The sequence below is a fragment of the Amblyraja radiata genome, chromosome 10 (assembly GCF_010909765.2).
Source record: "Amblyraja radiata isolate CabotCenter1 chromosome 10, sAmbRad1.1.pri, whole genome shotgun sequence".
In the NCBI taxonomy this organism is placed as follows: Eukaryota; Metazoa; Chordata; class Chondrichthyes; order Rajiformes; family Rajidae; genus Amblyraja; species Amblyraja radiata.
In genome coordinates, this window is record NC_045965.1 from 16,017,636 (window position 1) to 16,033,997 (window position 16,362).

At 40.3% G+C, this 16,362-nt stretch overlaps 1 protein-coding gene across 2 annotated transcripts in view; it reads left to right on the forward strand.

Moving 5' to 3' along the window:
• Positions 1–16,362, forward strand: part of hmcn1 (hemicentin 1) — a 402,484-nt gene that overhangs the window by 197,883 nt on the left and 188,239 nt on the right. For both annotated transcript variants that reach the window (XM_033028175.1, XM_033028176.1), the window contains exons 31-34: positions 3,407–3,685; positions 5,223–5,504; positions 6,429–6,537; positions 15,697–15,866. In XM_033028175.1, coding sequence (XP_032884066.1) covers positions 3,407–3,685; positions 5,223–5,504; positions 6,429–6,537; positions 15,697–15,866 — 840 coding nt within the window. The remainder of the gene's footprint in view (positions 1–3,406; positions 3,686–5,222; positions 5,505–6,428; positions 6,538–15,696; positions 15,867–16,362) is intronic.

Genomic DNA, 16,362 nt, shown 5'->3' on the forward strand with positions numbered 1-16,362 from the left:
GGGGGTCATTAGAAGGAATTTGGCCTGAATTTGCATATTTAGCATGATGGCCTGATTATTTGTGGAGAGTTGGATCAGTTGAGGGCCCAAACGCCCAGTAGTGTTCAACTGTGCCACCAATCCTGCTGGAGGGATAAAACATTCCCTGGGATGGTGAAGGTGCCTGTTTGTCAGCTAGTTCACTGAGCCAGATGATCTGGCTGTTACTTGTGGGTTTATTCTCCCAATCTTTTCATCCGGTTATGAATGAGGAGACTCTGAAGGTTCAGCTGAGTTAAATGTGGTTCAATGGAGTGTGTGGTATATTGTGGTTGTAATGTTGTACAGCTGAATGTGTCTCCAGGATATTTCAGAGACCTGTTCCCACACCAAGTCTGGAGTTACATGTATGTCTGACCATATAAGAACTGCAGATTTCCTTCTCCAAAAAAATAGACAAACCAGTAATTAGAAGAGCATTCATTACTGTCATAAGCCTTTTCATTCCGGATGTATATAATTAACAGAAAATGATGGACATTTAATTTGATCATTATTCTAGTTCTCTGAATTTGTAACTCCACACTGTGATCATTTCTTCAACTGCATAATTGTCAGGCATGGAAAGGAGGGGAATTCTTCAAATCACAACATTTTCAGACATAATGTGAAAGGCTCAAAATGCAAAACGGAAAACTCCATCAGTGGATGCAGGTTCCTCCTAACCCGCCCCAAGCTTACAACAATGTTAATTTAATTAAACTCTCATGCTACTAATCATATACAGGAAGTATATAAATTCATGAATGTATCCACAGCTTACGCACATGTGTGCGGAGATAAAGACTTATGACATCTTGCACTGCACAGTGCAGGAAACCAGATGCTGGGTATGAAGAGTAATTATCTCACCAGGCTGACCAAACCTCATCTGAGAAACAGCTGGATGGATTTACAGTATAAAACATCATGTCTAACTAAACTAAAAGGCTTCATTCAGGTTATTCGGCTTCTCTGCTAACTGTGAGCAGTTTCTAACAGTGTTTGTGAATTCATATTTTTAACTAGAATACTATGCTCAGCAAATGATTTTTGTTTTAATTGTGTTTTCCTTTTTCACTGAAAGATTCAAATACATTACACTAACAATTTTAGTAAGAGATAAATAAGAAAAATAATCCTGTGAAAAACTGTGCATCACATCACGCAGGCCTCATTAACCCGTTACCCTTCTATCTAGGTGTTAAACTTTCAGAACACATGGACTTTGGAAAAACATATTTTTCAATGCAGCCTCACTTCACATAGTAAGCTACACTGCAAAATATTGGCCGATTAATATTTAAAAACCTTTAGGGACACCGGGTATAATTTGTTTCGTAAATTATTTGAACAATGATATATAATAAAGACATGGCCTCTGCCTTCCCATGGGGGGAAGGATCTGCATTTGCTGGTTTAAACCGAAGATAGACACAAAAAGCTGGAGTACCTCAGCAGGACAGGCAGCATCTCTGGAGAGAAGGAATGGGCGACGTTTTGGATCGAGACCCCTCTTCAGACATCAATTGGTCACATTACGTGTGGTATTTTCCTTTTTGAACATAAATATTCTGCCCTAATCTTAAACCCTGCTGGAATGATTTCTATTACTTTTTTGTTTTGTTTATTTTATTAGAAGTTAATACAGTACAAAACAATACAGTGGAACCTAATTTTAGGTGCCAACTATGTCATACCGTAATCCATTCTATGTACAACCTCTAGTTTTATGTTTTGAAAAGGAAGTAAGCAAGACAAGAAAAAGAAAACGAAAACAATGGAAAGGGGAAAAAGAGGAAAAATAGATGGTAGAGAATAGAAAAACGTGAAGTGTGTATATAAAAAAAAAAGAAAAAGTGGAAAGTAGAAATAGGAGAGAAGGCCCCTTAGAGAAATTTTCAAATCTTTATTCGGAGATGTAGATCTATCCGCGGCATGAACTGAAATCAGCAATCTTTACGGTACCGTTGCATCACATGATTCCAAAAAGTCGATGAAAGGAGACCAACTCCTTAAGAATTGGTCATATTTATCTATTAGTCGGAGTCTCATTTCTTCAAGGTGTGCTATGTCCATCATATTCCTAATCCACATTTTAACAGTTGGTATAGCTGTATTTTTCCAAAATTTAAATATCAATTTCTTTCCAATTATTAACCCGTAATTAAAAAAAACGTTTTGGTCTTAATTTAAATTGATATCTTCTACTATTATTCCAAATATAATCCATTCCGTTTTAGGTTCTATTCTTGACTTGAAAAGCTTTGTAAATATATCAAATATATCACTCCAAAATTTATTAAACTTTGTACATCCTACAAATGAATGTGTTATATTAGCGTTTTGAAACAAACATTTATCGCATCTGGGAGAGACGTTTGGGTAAAATTTATTCAACCTCGTTTTTGAATAATATAGTCTATGTAATAATTTGAATTGAATTAAGTTATGTCTTGCATTAATGGAACAATTATGTGTGTTCATCAGATACTTTTCCCATCTATCCTTCGAGATCTTTATCATTAGCTCATGTTCCCAATCTTCTCTTAGTGCTTCTGTTGAGGGTAATTCTCTATTTAATATATTATTATAAAAGTATGATATTAGTTTTTGTGAATCAGCCTTAATATTCATTGCTTCTTCTAAAGGGTCTAAAAATGTAGTTTGAAATCTGTGTATATTTCTTCATAAAGTCACATATCTGTATATATTTAAAATATTGATTATCCTTCAGTTTAAATTTTAATTTTAAATGTTGAAATGGTAACAGTTTGCCCAATTCATACATATCTCCTACTTTCCTAATCCCCAGTCTATCCCATTGTTGATATGTTTTGTCGATGAGAGATGGTTTGAATGTGGGGTTGTTCAATAGTGGGGTTAGTACTGATAGATTATTTAATTTCAAGGATACTTTTATTTGTTTCCGAATTCTTATTGTATTGTGAATAATTGGATTCTTCTTATATATTATACTATTCAATTTTATCGGTGAGAGCAAGATCGTTCCTATATCGTACGGATAGCACTCCTCTTTCTCCATTCTTATCCACTCCAACTGCTGAGTGGAACTATCCAACTAGTACATTATGTTCTTAATATGCACTGCCCAGTAGTAATACATGAAGTTAGGTAATGATAAACCCCCAACTTCTTTAGGTTTACACAAATGCTTTTGTTGAGTTCTGTGTGCTCTGTAATCCCATATAAAATTAGTGATAGTAGAATCTAGTTTTTTGAAAATGTATTTTGGAATATATATTGGGATCGCTTGAAACAAATATATTAATTGTGGTATTTGTGTGATATACACAGATTTCAGTTGTGTGATATACAAATGCTCAGTGATTGTATTTATGCTGCTGTCTTTTCGTTATTCCAAAAGTTGCACCTAGCATCAAAGGCGGTAATATCTCAAGTGACGTGACCGTTCTGCTCAACAACCCTGTCCTACTGGAATGTGAAGCTCGCGGCGTTCCCCTGCCTGCCATAACGTGGTACAGAGCCAACCGCCCAATCATCTCCAGTTCGCAAGCTACGTATATTGACAGAGGGCACTTTCTTCAGATACCTCGGGCCCATGTATCAGACGCTGGTCAATACTCCTGCCGTGTCACCAGCATCGCTGGAACTGCTGAAAAACTCTATGAGCTAGATGTGTATGGTAATAACTCCATTTACCTTTGTATTACATTTCCTTTCACATCCGTTGGAAATCCTTATTTTCACTTAAGGGAACCAACACTCTTTTGTTTCTCTGAAGACACTTCTGGCTTGCATTTTTAAGCAATAATTAGTGTTTGTAGTTTTGGCAGTAGACTTTAATGCTCCTTCCTCTCCACCCACAGAAGGGAATCTTGAATCTGGACCACATAAATTAATGCTACTTCACCAACTTTAACATTAATTATCCTCTCCATTCACACAATTCCAGTGAGTTGAGTCAAATATAAGGGGAGGGGTCGGGCAAGAGTTGTAAAAGACCACCTGAGTGGTTTGTATTCACTGGAGTTTAGAAGGATGAGGGGGATCTTATAGAAACATATAAAATTATAAAAGGACTGGACAAGCTAGATGCAGGAAAAATGTTCCCAATGTTGGGCGAGTCCAGAACCAGGGGCCACAGTCTTAGAATAAAGGGGAGGTCATTTAAGACTGAGGTGAGAAAAAACTTTCTCACCCAGAGAGTTGTGAATTTATGGAATTCCCAGCCACAGTGGGCAGTGGAGGCCAAGTCAATGGATGGATATAAGAGAGAGTTAGATAGAGCTCTAGGGGCTAGTGGAGTCGAGGGATATGGGGAGAAGGCAGGAACGGGTTATTGATAGGGGACGATCAGCCATGATCACAATGAATGGCGGTGCTGGCTCGAAGGGCCGAATGGCCTCCTCCTGCACCTATTTTCTATGTTTCTATGTTTATCCCTTGCTGAGTGGTTTACCCCTGCCTCAAAGGTTTAACCAGTGAGTGGAGAGTGAAACTTGTTCAAGGGATAATTCACCCAGTGCTCAGATTTACTGTGGTCATTTCACTTTACTCAATGTGACATTCTTCTGCACTGCCAGCCATATGAAATTTTAACCTCTTTTGCAGTTTAACGAATCTCTAGGCAGAGAAAATCCAACAAAAGTTTTTTTATTGTGGTTGGGAAAGAATTGAGATTTAAACCACAGCAGGTTGTATATCTGTCTGGTTATTGTAAAAGTTTAAGATAATTGGAAAATTTGTTGCAATAAATTAAAAGTAAATACAACAAAAGTTGGCAAAACATTAGGATGAACCTGAGAAGAGGAAGGATGTTATACAGAGACAAGATGTTTCTTTTAAGATGTTTCCTAGTACATCACAGCTGAGCTGGAGTTCCTGTGCTCTCAAAAGGAATAGAAACTTATGCCCAGAGAATGAGATGTGAACAATTGATCTTAGTTGAGGAACCAAGATTTGCCCAGATCCAGGGCAAAGTCTTGCTTCTTCTCACAATAATCCACTTCCCAGAAAGCAATCCTGGCATTTTCTCCCCTTCATATCTGAGAAGCACTGAGGCAAATCATGATATCACAGCTGACATCAATTTCTTCACTACAACTGCTTGATTACGATTTACAGTACAGATAAATAGTCCAAGTTAACCTCAAAACTTTCTAATATATTTTATAACTTATTTAAACGGACTAATCTATTCTAATTACCTTTTTCTCCAGTTCCTCCAAATGTTGAAGGACAGCCTGATACCCCTCTGTTGAAGAAAGTAATTGCTAATAGCTCAGTGGTTCTACACTGTGAGGCATCTGGCCACCCACCTCCGGTTCTTACTTGGCTGAAGGATGGGGGCCCCGTGAAAGCTACTAACCACATGCGTGTCCTGCAGGGAGGCAGGATGTTGGAGATTCTCAATGTGGTCGTGGCCAATGCAGGGGGCTACACGTGCGTGGCTAGTAGTATTGCCGGAGAAAGCCAAATAAAGTACACCTTGGATGTTCTAGGTAAGGAAATAAAAGAATGTAAGCATTTGTTTTTGTAATCCCACAAACCCAGCAGCAAGTTCTATTTGGGGAGATCAGTGATGAGGGTGGATCCCAGGCCCTGATTTGCCACATGAGCTTGAAATTACCTTGGACAATTCTGGACACACGGATATAAACTTTAATCTCATGAGAATAACTGAGTCTTGGTGGATTACACATTTAGCCTGATATATGAAGTGTTTTGACTGATTCTGTCACTTCATTCACATTAATTGCTCCTAATGCTTCAAGCAAAAATGGTCTCACGTGCATACTTTCCCACAATTATGAGTCTGTGATTCTTTCACTGTTATCTAAGTTCTCAAGATCCCACAATTTAACTTTGATTAGGAGGCAGAGATCAGCCATGATTGAATGGCAGAGTAGACTCGAAGGGCTGAATAGCCTAATTCTAGTCCAATAACTTGTGAACGTGAATTTAACTGAAATTTGAATAATTCCATGCCAGCTGCCCATGCAGGCATTAACCATGAAGGCCTGGTGCCAGCTATTCAACGGGCCCAATTCCATCTGATAGGTGAAAACCCTTTCTGGATTTACACCTTTGAGGACAGGTACAAGGATAGGAAAGGCTTTTTGTTTTCTCAAATATTCCTATATGTTCTTGATTAACTAACCACAAAGAATATTATGTCATTTGAAGATATTTCCAAATTTATAAATCTAATCGGTAGCTAATTTTCACAGAAGTCAAAGTAAGTGATGGTGTCTTTTTTTCCAGAGTGTGCAGGTGTATTTGAAAACTGAATGTTTTGCCCTGTTCATCAGAATGTAGGTGGTAAGCAGGAAATGTGTGGGAATCAAAAGACTTTTAATTGTGCAACGTGCACATGTCTTGATTGCACTAACATTGGCATGCTTTACTTTTCTATCTTTGTACAGTGCCTCCAAATATAGAAGGGGGTGATGAAGCCATGGATGCCACAGTAATTGCCCATTATACTCTGGAACTTGAGTGTAATGCAGCTGGAACTCCTCCTCCGAATATTATGTAAGCCTGAGCTATGTCTACTTGATTGCAAATGCTCACATCACAAGACAGATAAGCAAGAATGAATAAGATCCTTAAAGAGGAAACCACTCCATTAGAAAATCAACAAGCCAATCACTCAATGATTACTTTGCTTAATATTTTCGTGCTATTTGCATCATTTTGAACATCCTTGCTTTCCTAATAGCATTGATGCAGATGATTCCCTGAACAGTACCCAATGTGATTCCACTCAAAGTTGTAGGGAGGAGAGACATTGTAGATCAGATCAGATTCGAGTGGTTTATTGGCATACACACAGGGTACAATGAAATAACATTTACATGACGCTCATAGAGTAAACAGTGTACATGGTAATGATGCAGAATGAAAATGGACTGAATTGAAAGGGATAATGAACCGGTGTTGGATTGTGTTCACTGCTCTCTGCAGGATCAGGTAGTCAAGAACAGAGCAGTTGCATAATCAGCTGGGATGCATCCTGGTAGAATGCATTATATGGAGCATCAGTAGAAATTCAAAAGGATTCTTGTACGGACCTGCTGAATCTTCTCAGTTACCTAAGAAAGTAAATATACTCATGCGCTTTCTTGATTGCTATATCAGTGTGAAGGGACCAGGATAAGTTGTTGGTGATATATGGAACTAAAAGCAGTTGACCATCTCTGCAACAGTTCTTTTAGTAAAAACAGGGTCGTTTGTGTGTTTGCATTGCTCCTGCCCCCACCCCTGCCTTCTTAGGTTTCCTTCACCTTGCTGAAATTAAGAGTTAGGTTGTTGCCCCGACACCATGTTCTTGATCTCTTTCCTATTCTTTGTCTTATTGCTGTTGTTGATCTGGCCAACAACAATAGATCATTGACAAATTTAAAGATAGAATAGTAAGATTAAACGAGAACTTACCAGTTCGAAGTTTGATCATTATTTTATGAGGATCACGTTGAGGGAATACGTGAAGAACCCCGCCAGGACGCATGCGTGTCATTCTTCAAAGCAGCGGTGTGAAATCACAGATAACTAATGACTAAACATAGTAAGATTAGAGAAGAAGATACCAGTTGAGTATATGATCAAGGGTGGGAGCGGAGGGCACGTATTCCCTCAACGTGCTCCTCATAAAATAACGATCAAACTTCGAACTGGTAAGTTCTCTTTTAATCTTACTATTTTACTTCGGAGTCACGTGAGTGACTACGTGAAGATTTTAAAGCTCTGTGATTTCATGCCGTGGAAACGAGTCCATGCATCACATCTGCCTTGATTATGGGAAGAATAGACATTATTCTAACATTCTAATCTAACATTATTAGACATCAATACGACATTGAAATCAACGATAAATTTATTAACACCAAATTATAGCCCCTATTTATGGGGTAAAATTATATTACAGAACTTAAAATTGTTTCTGCAAACGTTCCAGGTTTAATTACTGGTTTGTGATAAAATCGTTGAAAAGTTTTCTCCGTTGACCATCCTGCTGTCTTGAGGATTTGGTCCATCGGAACATTCAACTGCATAGCTGCCGATGTAGCTGCAGCCCTGGTGGAGTGAAATTTAAAAATGTTGGTATCCACTCCAGCCTTTATTAGGACCTGTTTCAGCCATCTCGAGATGGTCTGGACTGTCACTTTTTTGTGTGGTTGTTTGTGGCTGATTAAAAGTGCCATTTCTTTGCATCTGATGATTTTTGTATACTCCATATATAATAGCAAGTGTCTTACAATACAGAGACGATCATCTGTCGGGTAGGCCCTAAATTCTATTTTTACGCCTGCTGACCCCTGTCTGTTCTGCTTTACTAATTCATTGATGTGAAAAGTTAAGTTCCCAGATGAAGAAGTCATGTTGTCCTGTCTTAATTTATGTAGCGACTGGACCCTTTGTGCCGTGACCAAGGCCATCAGCATGACTGTTTTCAGTGTCAGTTTCTGTAGGGACAGAGCTGTAGCTGGAGACCAGTTCCTTAACATGGTCAGTACAATGCTCACATCCCATATTTGGGAGTACCTGGTTCTTGGGGGATTGACATTATAAATCCCCCTCATAAATTTAGTTACCAGGGGGTGTGTCCCAACAGAATGTCGCTCTGTTCCTTGCCATAGGTATGTTGACAGAGCACTTCTGGCGCAGTTGATGGCACTATAACTGAGCCCCTCATCGTAATGGAGGCTTGCCAGGAATTCCAGAACAGACGGGATGTTCATTGATCTGTGGGTGATGTTGTTGTTGTGACAGTCAATTTCCCATTTCTTGATGTACACCAAGTACTGTTTTTTGGTGGACTGTCTGTGGGCTGCTGAAATAATGTCCACTGTTTGGTCCGTCAGTCCCAGATGCAGTAGAGGTGCTTTTAAACTCTACAAATTAATAAGTTTATATAATTATGACATGGGTGGCTTTCCCTTGTTACGGGATGAACCAGTAAATTTGGTCTATTCCGGATGGTGATGCATGGTTCTAATACCATGTCGAGTATCACCGGGAACCATGGTTGAGTAGGCCATTCGGGTACTATCAAAATACCAGACGCAGAGTCTTGCTGTATTTTCCTTAATACCCGACTGATGAGGCAGAAAGGAGGGAATGCATAAATAAACAATTTCCCCCAATGCAGCAAAAATGCATCTGTTGCCGCTGCCCCAGGGTCTGGTTCCCATGAAACATAGTTCGATAACTGGTGATTAAGCCTGGATGCGAATAGATCGATACCTGGTGTTCCATACTGTGCTGCAATATCAGCAAATACTTTTTTATCCAACATCCATTCGGTGTTTTCATTGAATTTGCGTGACCTGGTGTCTGCCACTAAATTTAGTTTACCTGGTAAGTAGGTAGCTGATATCCAAATATTTATCTGGATACACCATTGCCAAATTGTGTTGGCCAGATTGTCACATGATGTCGATTTGTTTCCACCCATGTGGTTGATATATGCTACCACGGTGGTATTGTCAATCTGTAGTCTAACATGCTGGTGATATAACCCAGAACAATATGACTTAAGGCCATGGAATGCACCCAACATTTCCAGGTAGTTTATGCCCAGTGTTTGTAATAATGATGCCTCCTGTGCATTCCATCTACCTCCACAGCTGGAGATGGAATTGGTAGCACCCCAACCAAGTGCACTGGCATCAGTTTGTAGTACCATAGACGGGTTGCTGATAATGATTGGATTGGAACAATGCCAAATGTTATCTTTCCACCATTTTAGTTCCATTATGGCCTCGGTTGGTAGCTTCATTGGTCTGTCAAAATGGCCACCATTAATTTTGAGTGCTCGTATTTTTGCCCTCTGTAAATTTTGATAATGTAAAGGTCCGAATTGTGTGGCTGGAAAGGCAGCCACTATTTTGCCAATTATTCTTGCTACCAATCTGATGGATGGTTTACTGATGTCAATGATTTTACTGCAAGCCTCTGTTAAGGCTGTAACCTTTTCCTTAGGCAAAGTCACTGACATGTGAACTGAGTTAATGGTGAACCCCAGATAATCCATTGTGGTAGAAGGCGTCAATTTGGATTTAACTGGATGGATGATAAAACCCAGTTTTTCAAATAATTGTTTTGTGGCTGTTACCGTTTGTTTAGCCAATTCCAAAGTTTTGCCCACAATAAGTATGTCATCTAGATATGCCATCACCATGTGTTTTTGTGTCCGCAGAAACGCTAGGGCTGGTTTCAAAATTTTAGTGAACAGCCTGGGGGCTGATGTTAGACCATTACGTAGTGCTCTGTACTGCCAGAGCTTACCCATCCAGTTGAATTTTAAATAACATCTATGGTCATCTCGTATAGGTACTGAATAGTAAGCATCTTTTAAATCGATGCTTGCCATGTAGTAACCTTTGGAAATCAATTGCTTAGCAGTAACAAAGGTTTCCATCTTGAAATGAATATATTGTACGAAAGTATTCAAATTAGTCAAATCTATGATGATGCGACAACCACCATCTTTCTTGTTTTTGATAAAGATATTGGACACGAATTCCAGTGATTCGTGTTGGGTTTTCTCAATTACCCCTTTTTTATAAAGCCGCTCCAGTTCAGCGTGTGCTTTTGATTTTTCTTTGCCTGAAAGCACGAACATTCGGTTCGCTACATGCTGAACTATGGGTTATGTTTATGTATAAATTCTATGATATATCCCTGGATACTGCTTAAAATATAAGTGTCGGTAGTTAACTTATTCCATGCATCCAGATAGAAGTGTAATCTCCCACCAACCTCCATGCTCCCTTTAATTCGTAAGGAACCAGACCCACCTACCTCCATGGTTACCAGTGGTAGGTTTACTTCTTTTTCGGTATCCTTCGTGGACGTTGAGGCGCCGGTGTCTGGGTCTGTGGTTGGGTTGGGTTGGTGTTGGGGGTTTGCGCATTTTCCAGGAAGGCCGGTCCTAAAAAAGACCGATATTCAGTGTACCTGGCCTTCGAGCTTTCACCAGTTTGTCTTGTCCGACTGGTGGGTGCGTAAGGGTGCTGTTTGTGGCCGAAGTAGGTTTTAGCTGATGTTGCTTTGATGAGCCCCAGGGTTTTTGCCTCCTCATACAGTTCTTTCACTTGTTTGGATAGATTACCTTCAAATAGTAGGATTGGTGGTTTGGGGGTTCCAGGTTTGCACAGATCTGCAAATTTAGGGTCTAAAGCGGGTTGGATGGCACTCTTCCTAATACTGTTTATCTCGTATTGGGTGTTACAGAATAAAGCAAGTGCATCCTGTTGATCCTGTGACATGTCTTTTTCGTCTATTGTGCGGGCGAAAGCTGTAATTCCCGCTGTTAGGACCTTCAGTACTTTTTGGAGTTTCAAGTCCCTGGCTCTGATTGCTGCTCCGACGTGTTTCCATATGCATTGGTTTACACTGGGAACATTCAGTGATGTACAGTTCCCTGGTGGTAAGTGTCTTGCTGTGGTGTCCAATAATGCCTGTCCTTGTAGCTGATTAAATGACATATAGTCAATACTTGCAGCTAGTTTAGGTTCCAGGTTTTGGCCAGTTAGGTCAGGTTGTATAAATTGGGACACCATATCCAGTAAATTTTTGTTTTCTTGCACCCCTCGCACACTTGGTGTTTGTTCTGCAAACCCCTCTTCAGGGTCAGCCCAGAATTGACCCCCAGTACTCCCCTCTGACAAGGGAGAAGCACTGTGCAGCCCTACAAGAGGTACTGCTGTAGGACTTACAAACTGCCCACTGTAATTAGTCTCCATCTCCCGGAGCCTGTCACGTTGGAGCATTTGCTCCATCAGCCGCTCCAACCGGCTCCAATGCTCTCGGTCACTGGCCGCTCGCGGCTGCTCCTCAAGCCGCTCCAACCGGCCCCAATGCTCTCGGGCACTGGCCGCTCGCGGCTGCTCAAAGTCGGACTCATCGGAGTCAACGACTCTGTCAGACTTTTGCTTTGCCTTACCGCCCGGCCGCGGTGTAGATCTGGCCGGTGCGGGGGCGAAGTCGGGCACAGCTGTTCCCATTACGGGTGATTCGTGTGCCGTTGGCCGCTGCTGGCTGCCCGCTACTCCGCGGTTCTCCCCCGCCAGCTTTGTCGCAGTCTTCTTATTCTTCTTTGTTCTGTCCATTGGCTCCACCTGTAACACAGTGAGTGGAAAAAGAACGCAGAGTCTCCTTACCTGCAGTTCCCGGCTTTTAAATTCTGCCGCTGAGGGGGAACGTCGTTCCACCTGCATGACTCTTTCGCAATGCGTGTAGCGATATGACACGCATGCGTCCTGGCGGGGTTATTCACGTAGTCACTCTCGTGACTCCGAAGTAAAATTGGTGCTGTACTTGACCACAAAATCATAGCTATACAGGAAATAGAGTATGGATCTGAGCGCACAACCTTGAGAAGCACCAGTGTTGAAGGTCAGTGTGGAGGAAATGTTATTTATGATCAACTGGGTTCTACTGGTCAAGACGTCCAGAAGCCAGTTTCAATTGGAAGCACAAAGTCAAGGCCAAGGAGTTTCGATCTGAGTTTCTTCAGTATTATGATGTTGAAGGTTGTGCTTTATCTAATGATACTATCCTGACATAGGTGTTCTTATTCTCAACATGGTCCAAAGCTGAATATAGTGCTGGGGAGATGCATCCTCCTGAGGCTTAGATATAGGGGGCAGAAGCAGGACAGAAGGGGAGGATGTGCTTTGGTGGAGCCTTGTTTGGCTGATCAAAAGTATGGGAAAAGGCATAGAGTTCAAGCAATAGAGATTTGCAGTTGCCAGCGTTTGCCAACATTTTTGGCTTAAAGCTTATGATGGTATTCAGGTCCTGTCACAGTCGCCTGGCATTTGCTTGATGAGTTGAACTTCTAACTTGTCATGGAGTTCTATCTTGGTATCCTTCATGGCCCTATGAAGATTATACTTGGTCTTCTTGTATAGTAAGAGCTCATCCTCCTTGAAAGCCTTGGATCCCTCTGAGTTTGGGTAGATGTCTCGTCCTATTTTCTGGGGCTTATGAAACATCTGGAGATGAATCCAGCCTGAAACAGACAAATACATTCACATAAACACAAGATACTGGAGTAACTCAGTGGGTCTGGCAGCATCTCTAGAGAAAATAGATAGGTGAAACTTCCCCCATCTATTTTGTTCCAGAGATGCTGCCTGACTTGCTGAGTTATTCCAGCATTTTGTGTCTATTTTCGGAATAAACCAATCTGCAGCTCCTTTTTATTACATTACAAGCACATGTATATGCTGTGCAAATTGTGCAGAGACGTTCCACTCACTTTCCAAGGTTATTTCCAATTACCTTAAAGGTAATGCATGGAAATTTGCTCTTTGGATTTCCAGGGTTGCCCCTTCATTTGCAACATATAAAAAGGGTGAAGCAGAGGGGAAAAAATGTTTTACCCATAGTTACAGTGCCCTCCATAATGTTTGACACAGACCAATCATTTATTTATTTGCCTCTGTACTCCACAATTTGAGATTTGTAATAGAAAAAAAAAATCACATGTGGTTAAAGTGCACATTGTCAGATTTTAATGAAGGCCATTTTTATACATTTTGGTTTCACCATGTAGAAATTGCAGCCGTGTTTATACATAGTTCTCCTCCCCCCCCCCCCCCCCCCCCCCCCCCCAAATTTCAGAGCACCATAATGTTTGGGACACTGCAATGTCATGTAAATGAAAGTAGTCATGTTTAATTTTTTGTTGCATATCCTTTGCATGCAATGACTGCTTAGAAGTCTGCAATTCATGGACATCACCAGTTGCTGGGTGTCTTCTCTGGTGATGCTCTGCCAGGCCTGTGTTGCAGCCAACTTTAGTTTATGCTTGTTTTGGGGGCTAGTCCCCTACACTTTTTTCTTCAGCATATAAAAGGCATGCTCAGTTGAGTTCAGAACGGGTGATTGACTGGGCCACTCAAGAATTGACCATTTTTTAGCTTTGATAAACTCCTTTGCTGCTTAAGCAGTATGTTTGGGATCATTGTCTTGGTGTAGAATGAACTGCCGGCCAATGAGTTTTGAGGCATTTGTTTGAACTTGAGCAGATAGGATGTGTCTATCAGAATTCATTATGCTACTACCATTAGCAGTTGTATCATCAATGAAGATAAGAGAACCAATACCTTCAGCAGCCATACATGCCCAGGCCATAACACCCCCACCCCCGTGTTTCACAGATGAGGTGGTATGCTTTGGATCTTGGGCAGTTCCTTCTCTCCTCCATGCTTTGCTCTTGCCATTACTCTGATATGTTAATCTTTGTCTCATCTGTCCACAAGACCTTTTTTCCAGAACTTTTAAGTACTTCTTGGCAAACTGTAACCTGGCCATCTTATTTTTGCAGCTAACCAGTGGTTTGCATCTTGCAGTGTAGCCTCTGTATTTCTGTTCATGAAGTCTTCTGCAGACATTTGGTTTTGACAAATCCACACCTGACTCCTGAAGAGTGTTTCAGATCTGTCAGACAGGTGTTTGGGGATTTTTCTTTACTATAGAGAGAATTCTTCTGTCATCAGCTGTGGAGGTCTTCCTTGGCATGCCAGCCGCTTTGCGATTAAGTAAGCTCACCAGTGCTCTCTTTCTTCTTAATGATGTTCCAAACAGTTGATTTTGGTAAGCCTAAGGTTTGGCTGATGTTTCTAACAGTTTTATTCTTGTTTCTCAGTCTCATAATGGCGTATTTGACTTTCATTGGTACAACTTTGGTCCTCATATTGCTAAACAGCAATAAAAGATTCCAAAGGTGATGGAAAGACTGGAGGAAAGACTAGGTGCTGAGAGCTCTCTTATACCTGCATTAAGGAGACAATTAAACACACCTGAGTAATTACAAACACCTGTGAAGCCATGTGTCTCAAACATTATGGTGCCCTAAAATGGGGGGACAATGTATAAACACAGCTGTAATTTCTACATGGTGAAATCAAAATGTATAAAAATACCCTTTAATAAAATCTGGCAATGCGCACTTTAACCACATGTGATATTTTCTATTATAAATCTCAAATTGTGGAGTACAGAGGTAAATAAATAAATGATGGGCCTTTCTCCTAAACATTATGGAGGACATTGTATATATTGGAGTCTTTCAATGAGGTAAAGCTGCATTGCAGAGGTGAAGGCCCTTTGATTGCTGCTGAATGGCATCCGAGACCAAGGCTACAGCTTGCATCTAAGTAATTCTCCTGTTTGTAGTGATTAAGTTTACAAAGATAACTCAACAACGGGAAATGCATGTGATTACCTAATAACCAGTAGCTATATTTCTCTGTAGCCCCAAATTAAGAATTTTGAGGAAATTCTAGGCCCTCGATTGCCAAAAAAGGTTTTTCTAATTCTATTTAATGAAAGGCCATGTCTTTGAAATGGGTGAAGCAGTTCACAAACATAATAAAACAGAGAATGGTGGATATGCTCATTAGGTCAGGCAGCATCAATAGAGAAGAAGAGAGTTAACATTTTAGGCCGATGACCTTCCCATAGAACTAAGAAAAGTGACATTTATATTTTGGAGAAGATATTGGTGAAAATCAGTTTTTTTAATTCAATTGCATGCAACAATTACTGCATAATTTAAGTGATGCATGTTCCCATTTTTTGCTTGATAAGGCAATTGATCCTCAATGTATTGACAATGAAAAACTTAAAACTGTAATTACATGAATCTTGTTGATATTAAAAAATATTACTTTTTAGGTGGATGAAGGATGGCCAACCTATTAAACATATAGCTGGTGTTCAAATTACAGCCAATGGTCAGAAATTGATCATCTTCCAAGCCCAGATCTCTAACACAGGCAGATACCAGTGTGTAGCTACTAATGAAGCAGGCAGTCGGCAGCGAGAATTTAATGTCATTGTTCAAGGTAAGACCTGCATGTTGAAAGCAGATTACTTTTGTTTTTTACCTTTCATTTTTTTCTTCATGACAACAGACTTAAAGCAGAATGAAGTGTGGCTGCAAATATCGTTATCACATTTCTTTAACCAGCCAACCACACTATATAATCTGTCACCTTTACAAATCTAAATCTGTGCTTTATGACTCTATCTGCCTTAATTAACAGATCGGAAAACACGTTTTATAATTTCACATGCTATTTAATTGGAGGTCTCTTCTTCTTCTTATCGAGTCCACACACAAGATTAGAAGTTGTTCAGCCAGAGCTGAACTCACCTCTCGGCATCTGCATACAATGGTGTCTGTCTTGTCGCTTCTTGTGCGTGGTGGTGGAAATATTGGTGGAAACAGGGCCGCGACGTGAATGCTCTTTCCCTGACCCCGGGGTCTCTCATTAAAGAGATTATCTATAAGGTGATTTTTTTTTTACAACAATGCAACATTATTATTTTTTTATTATC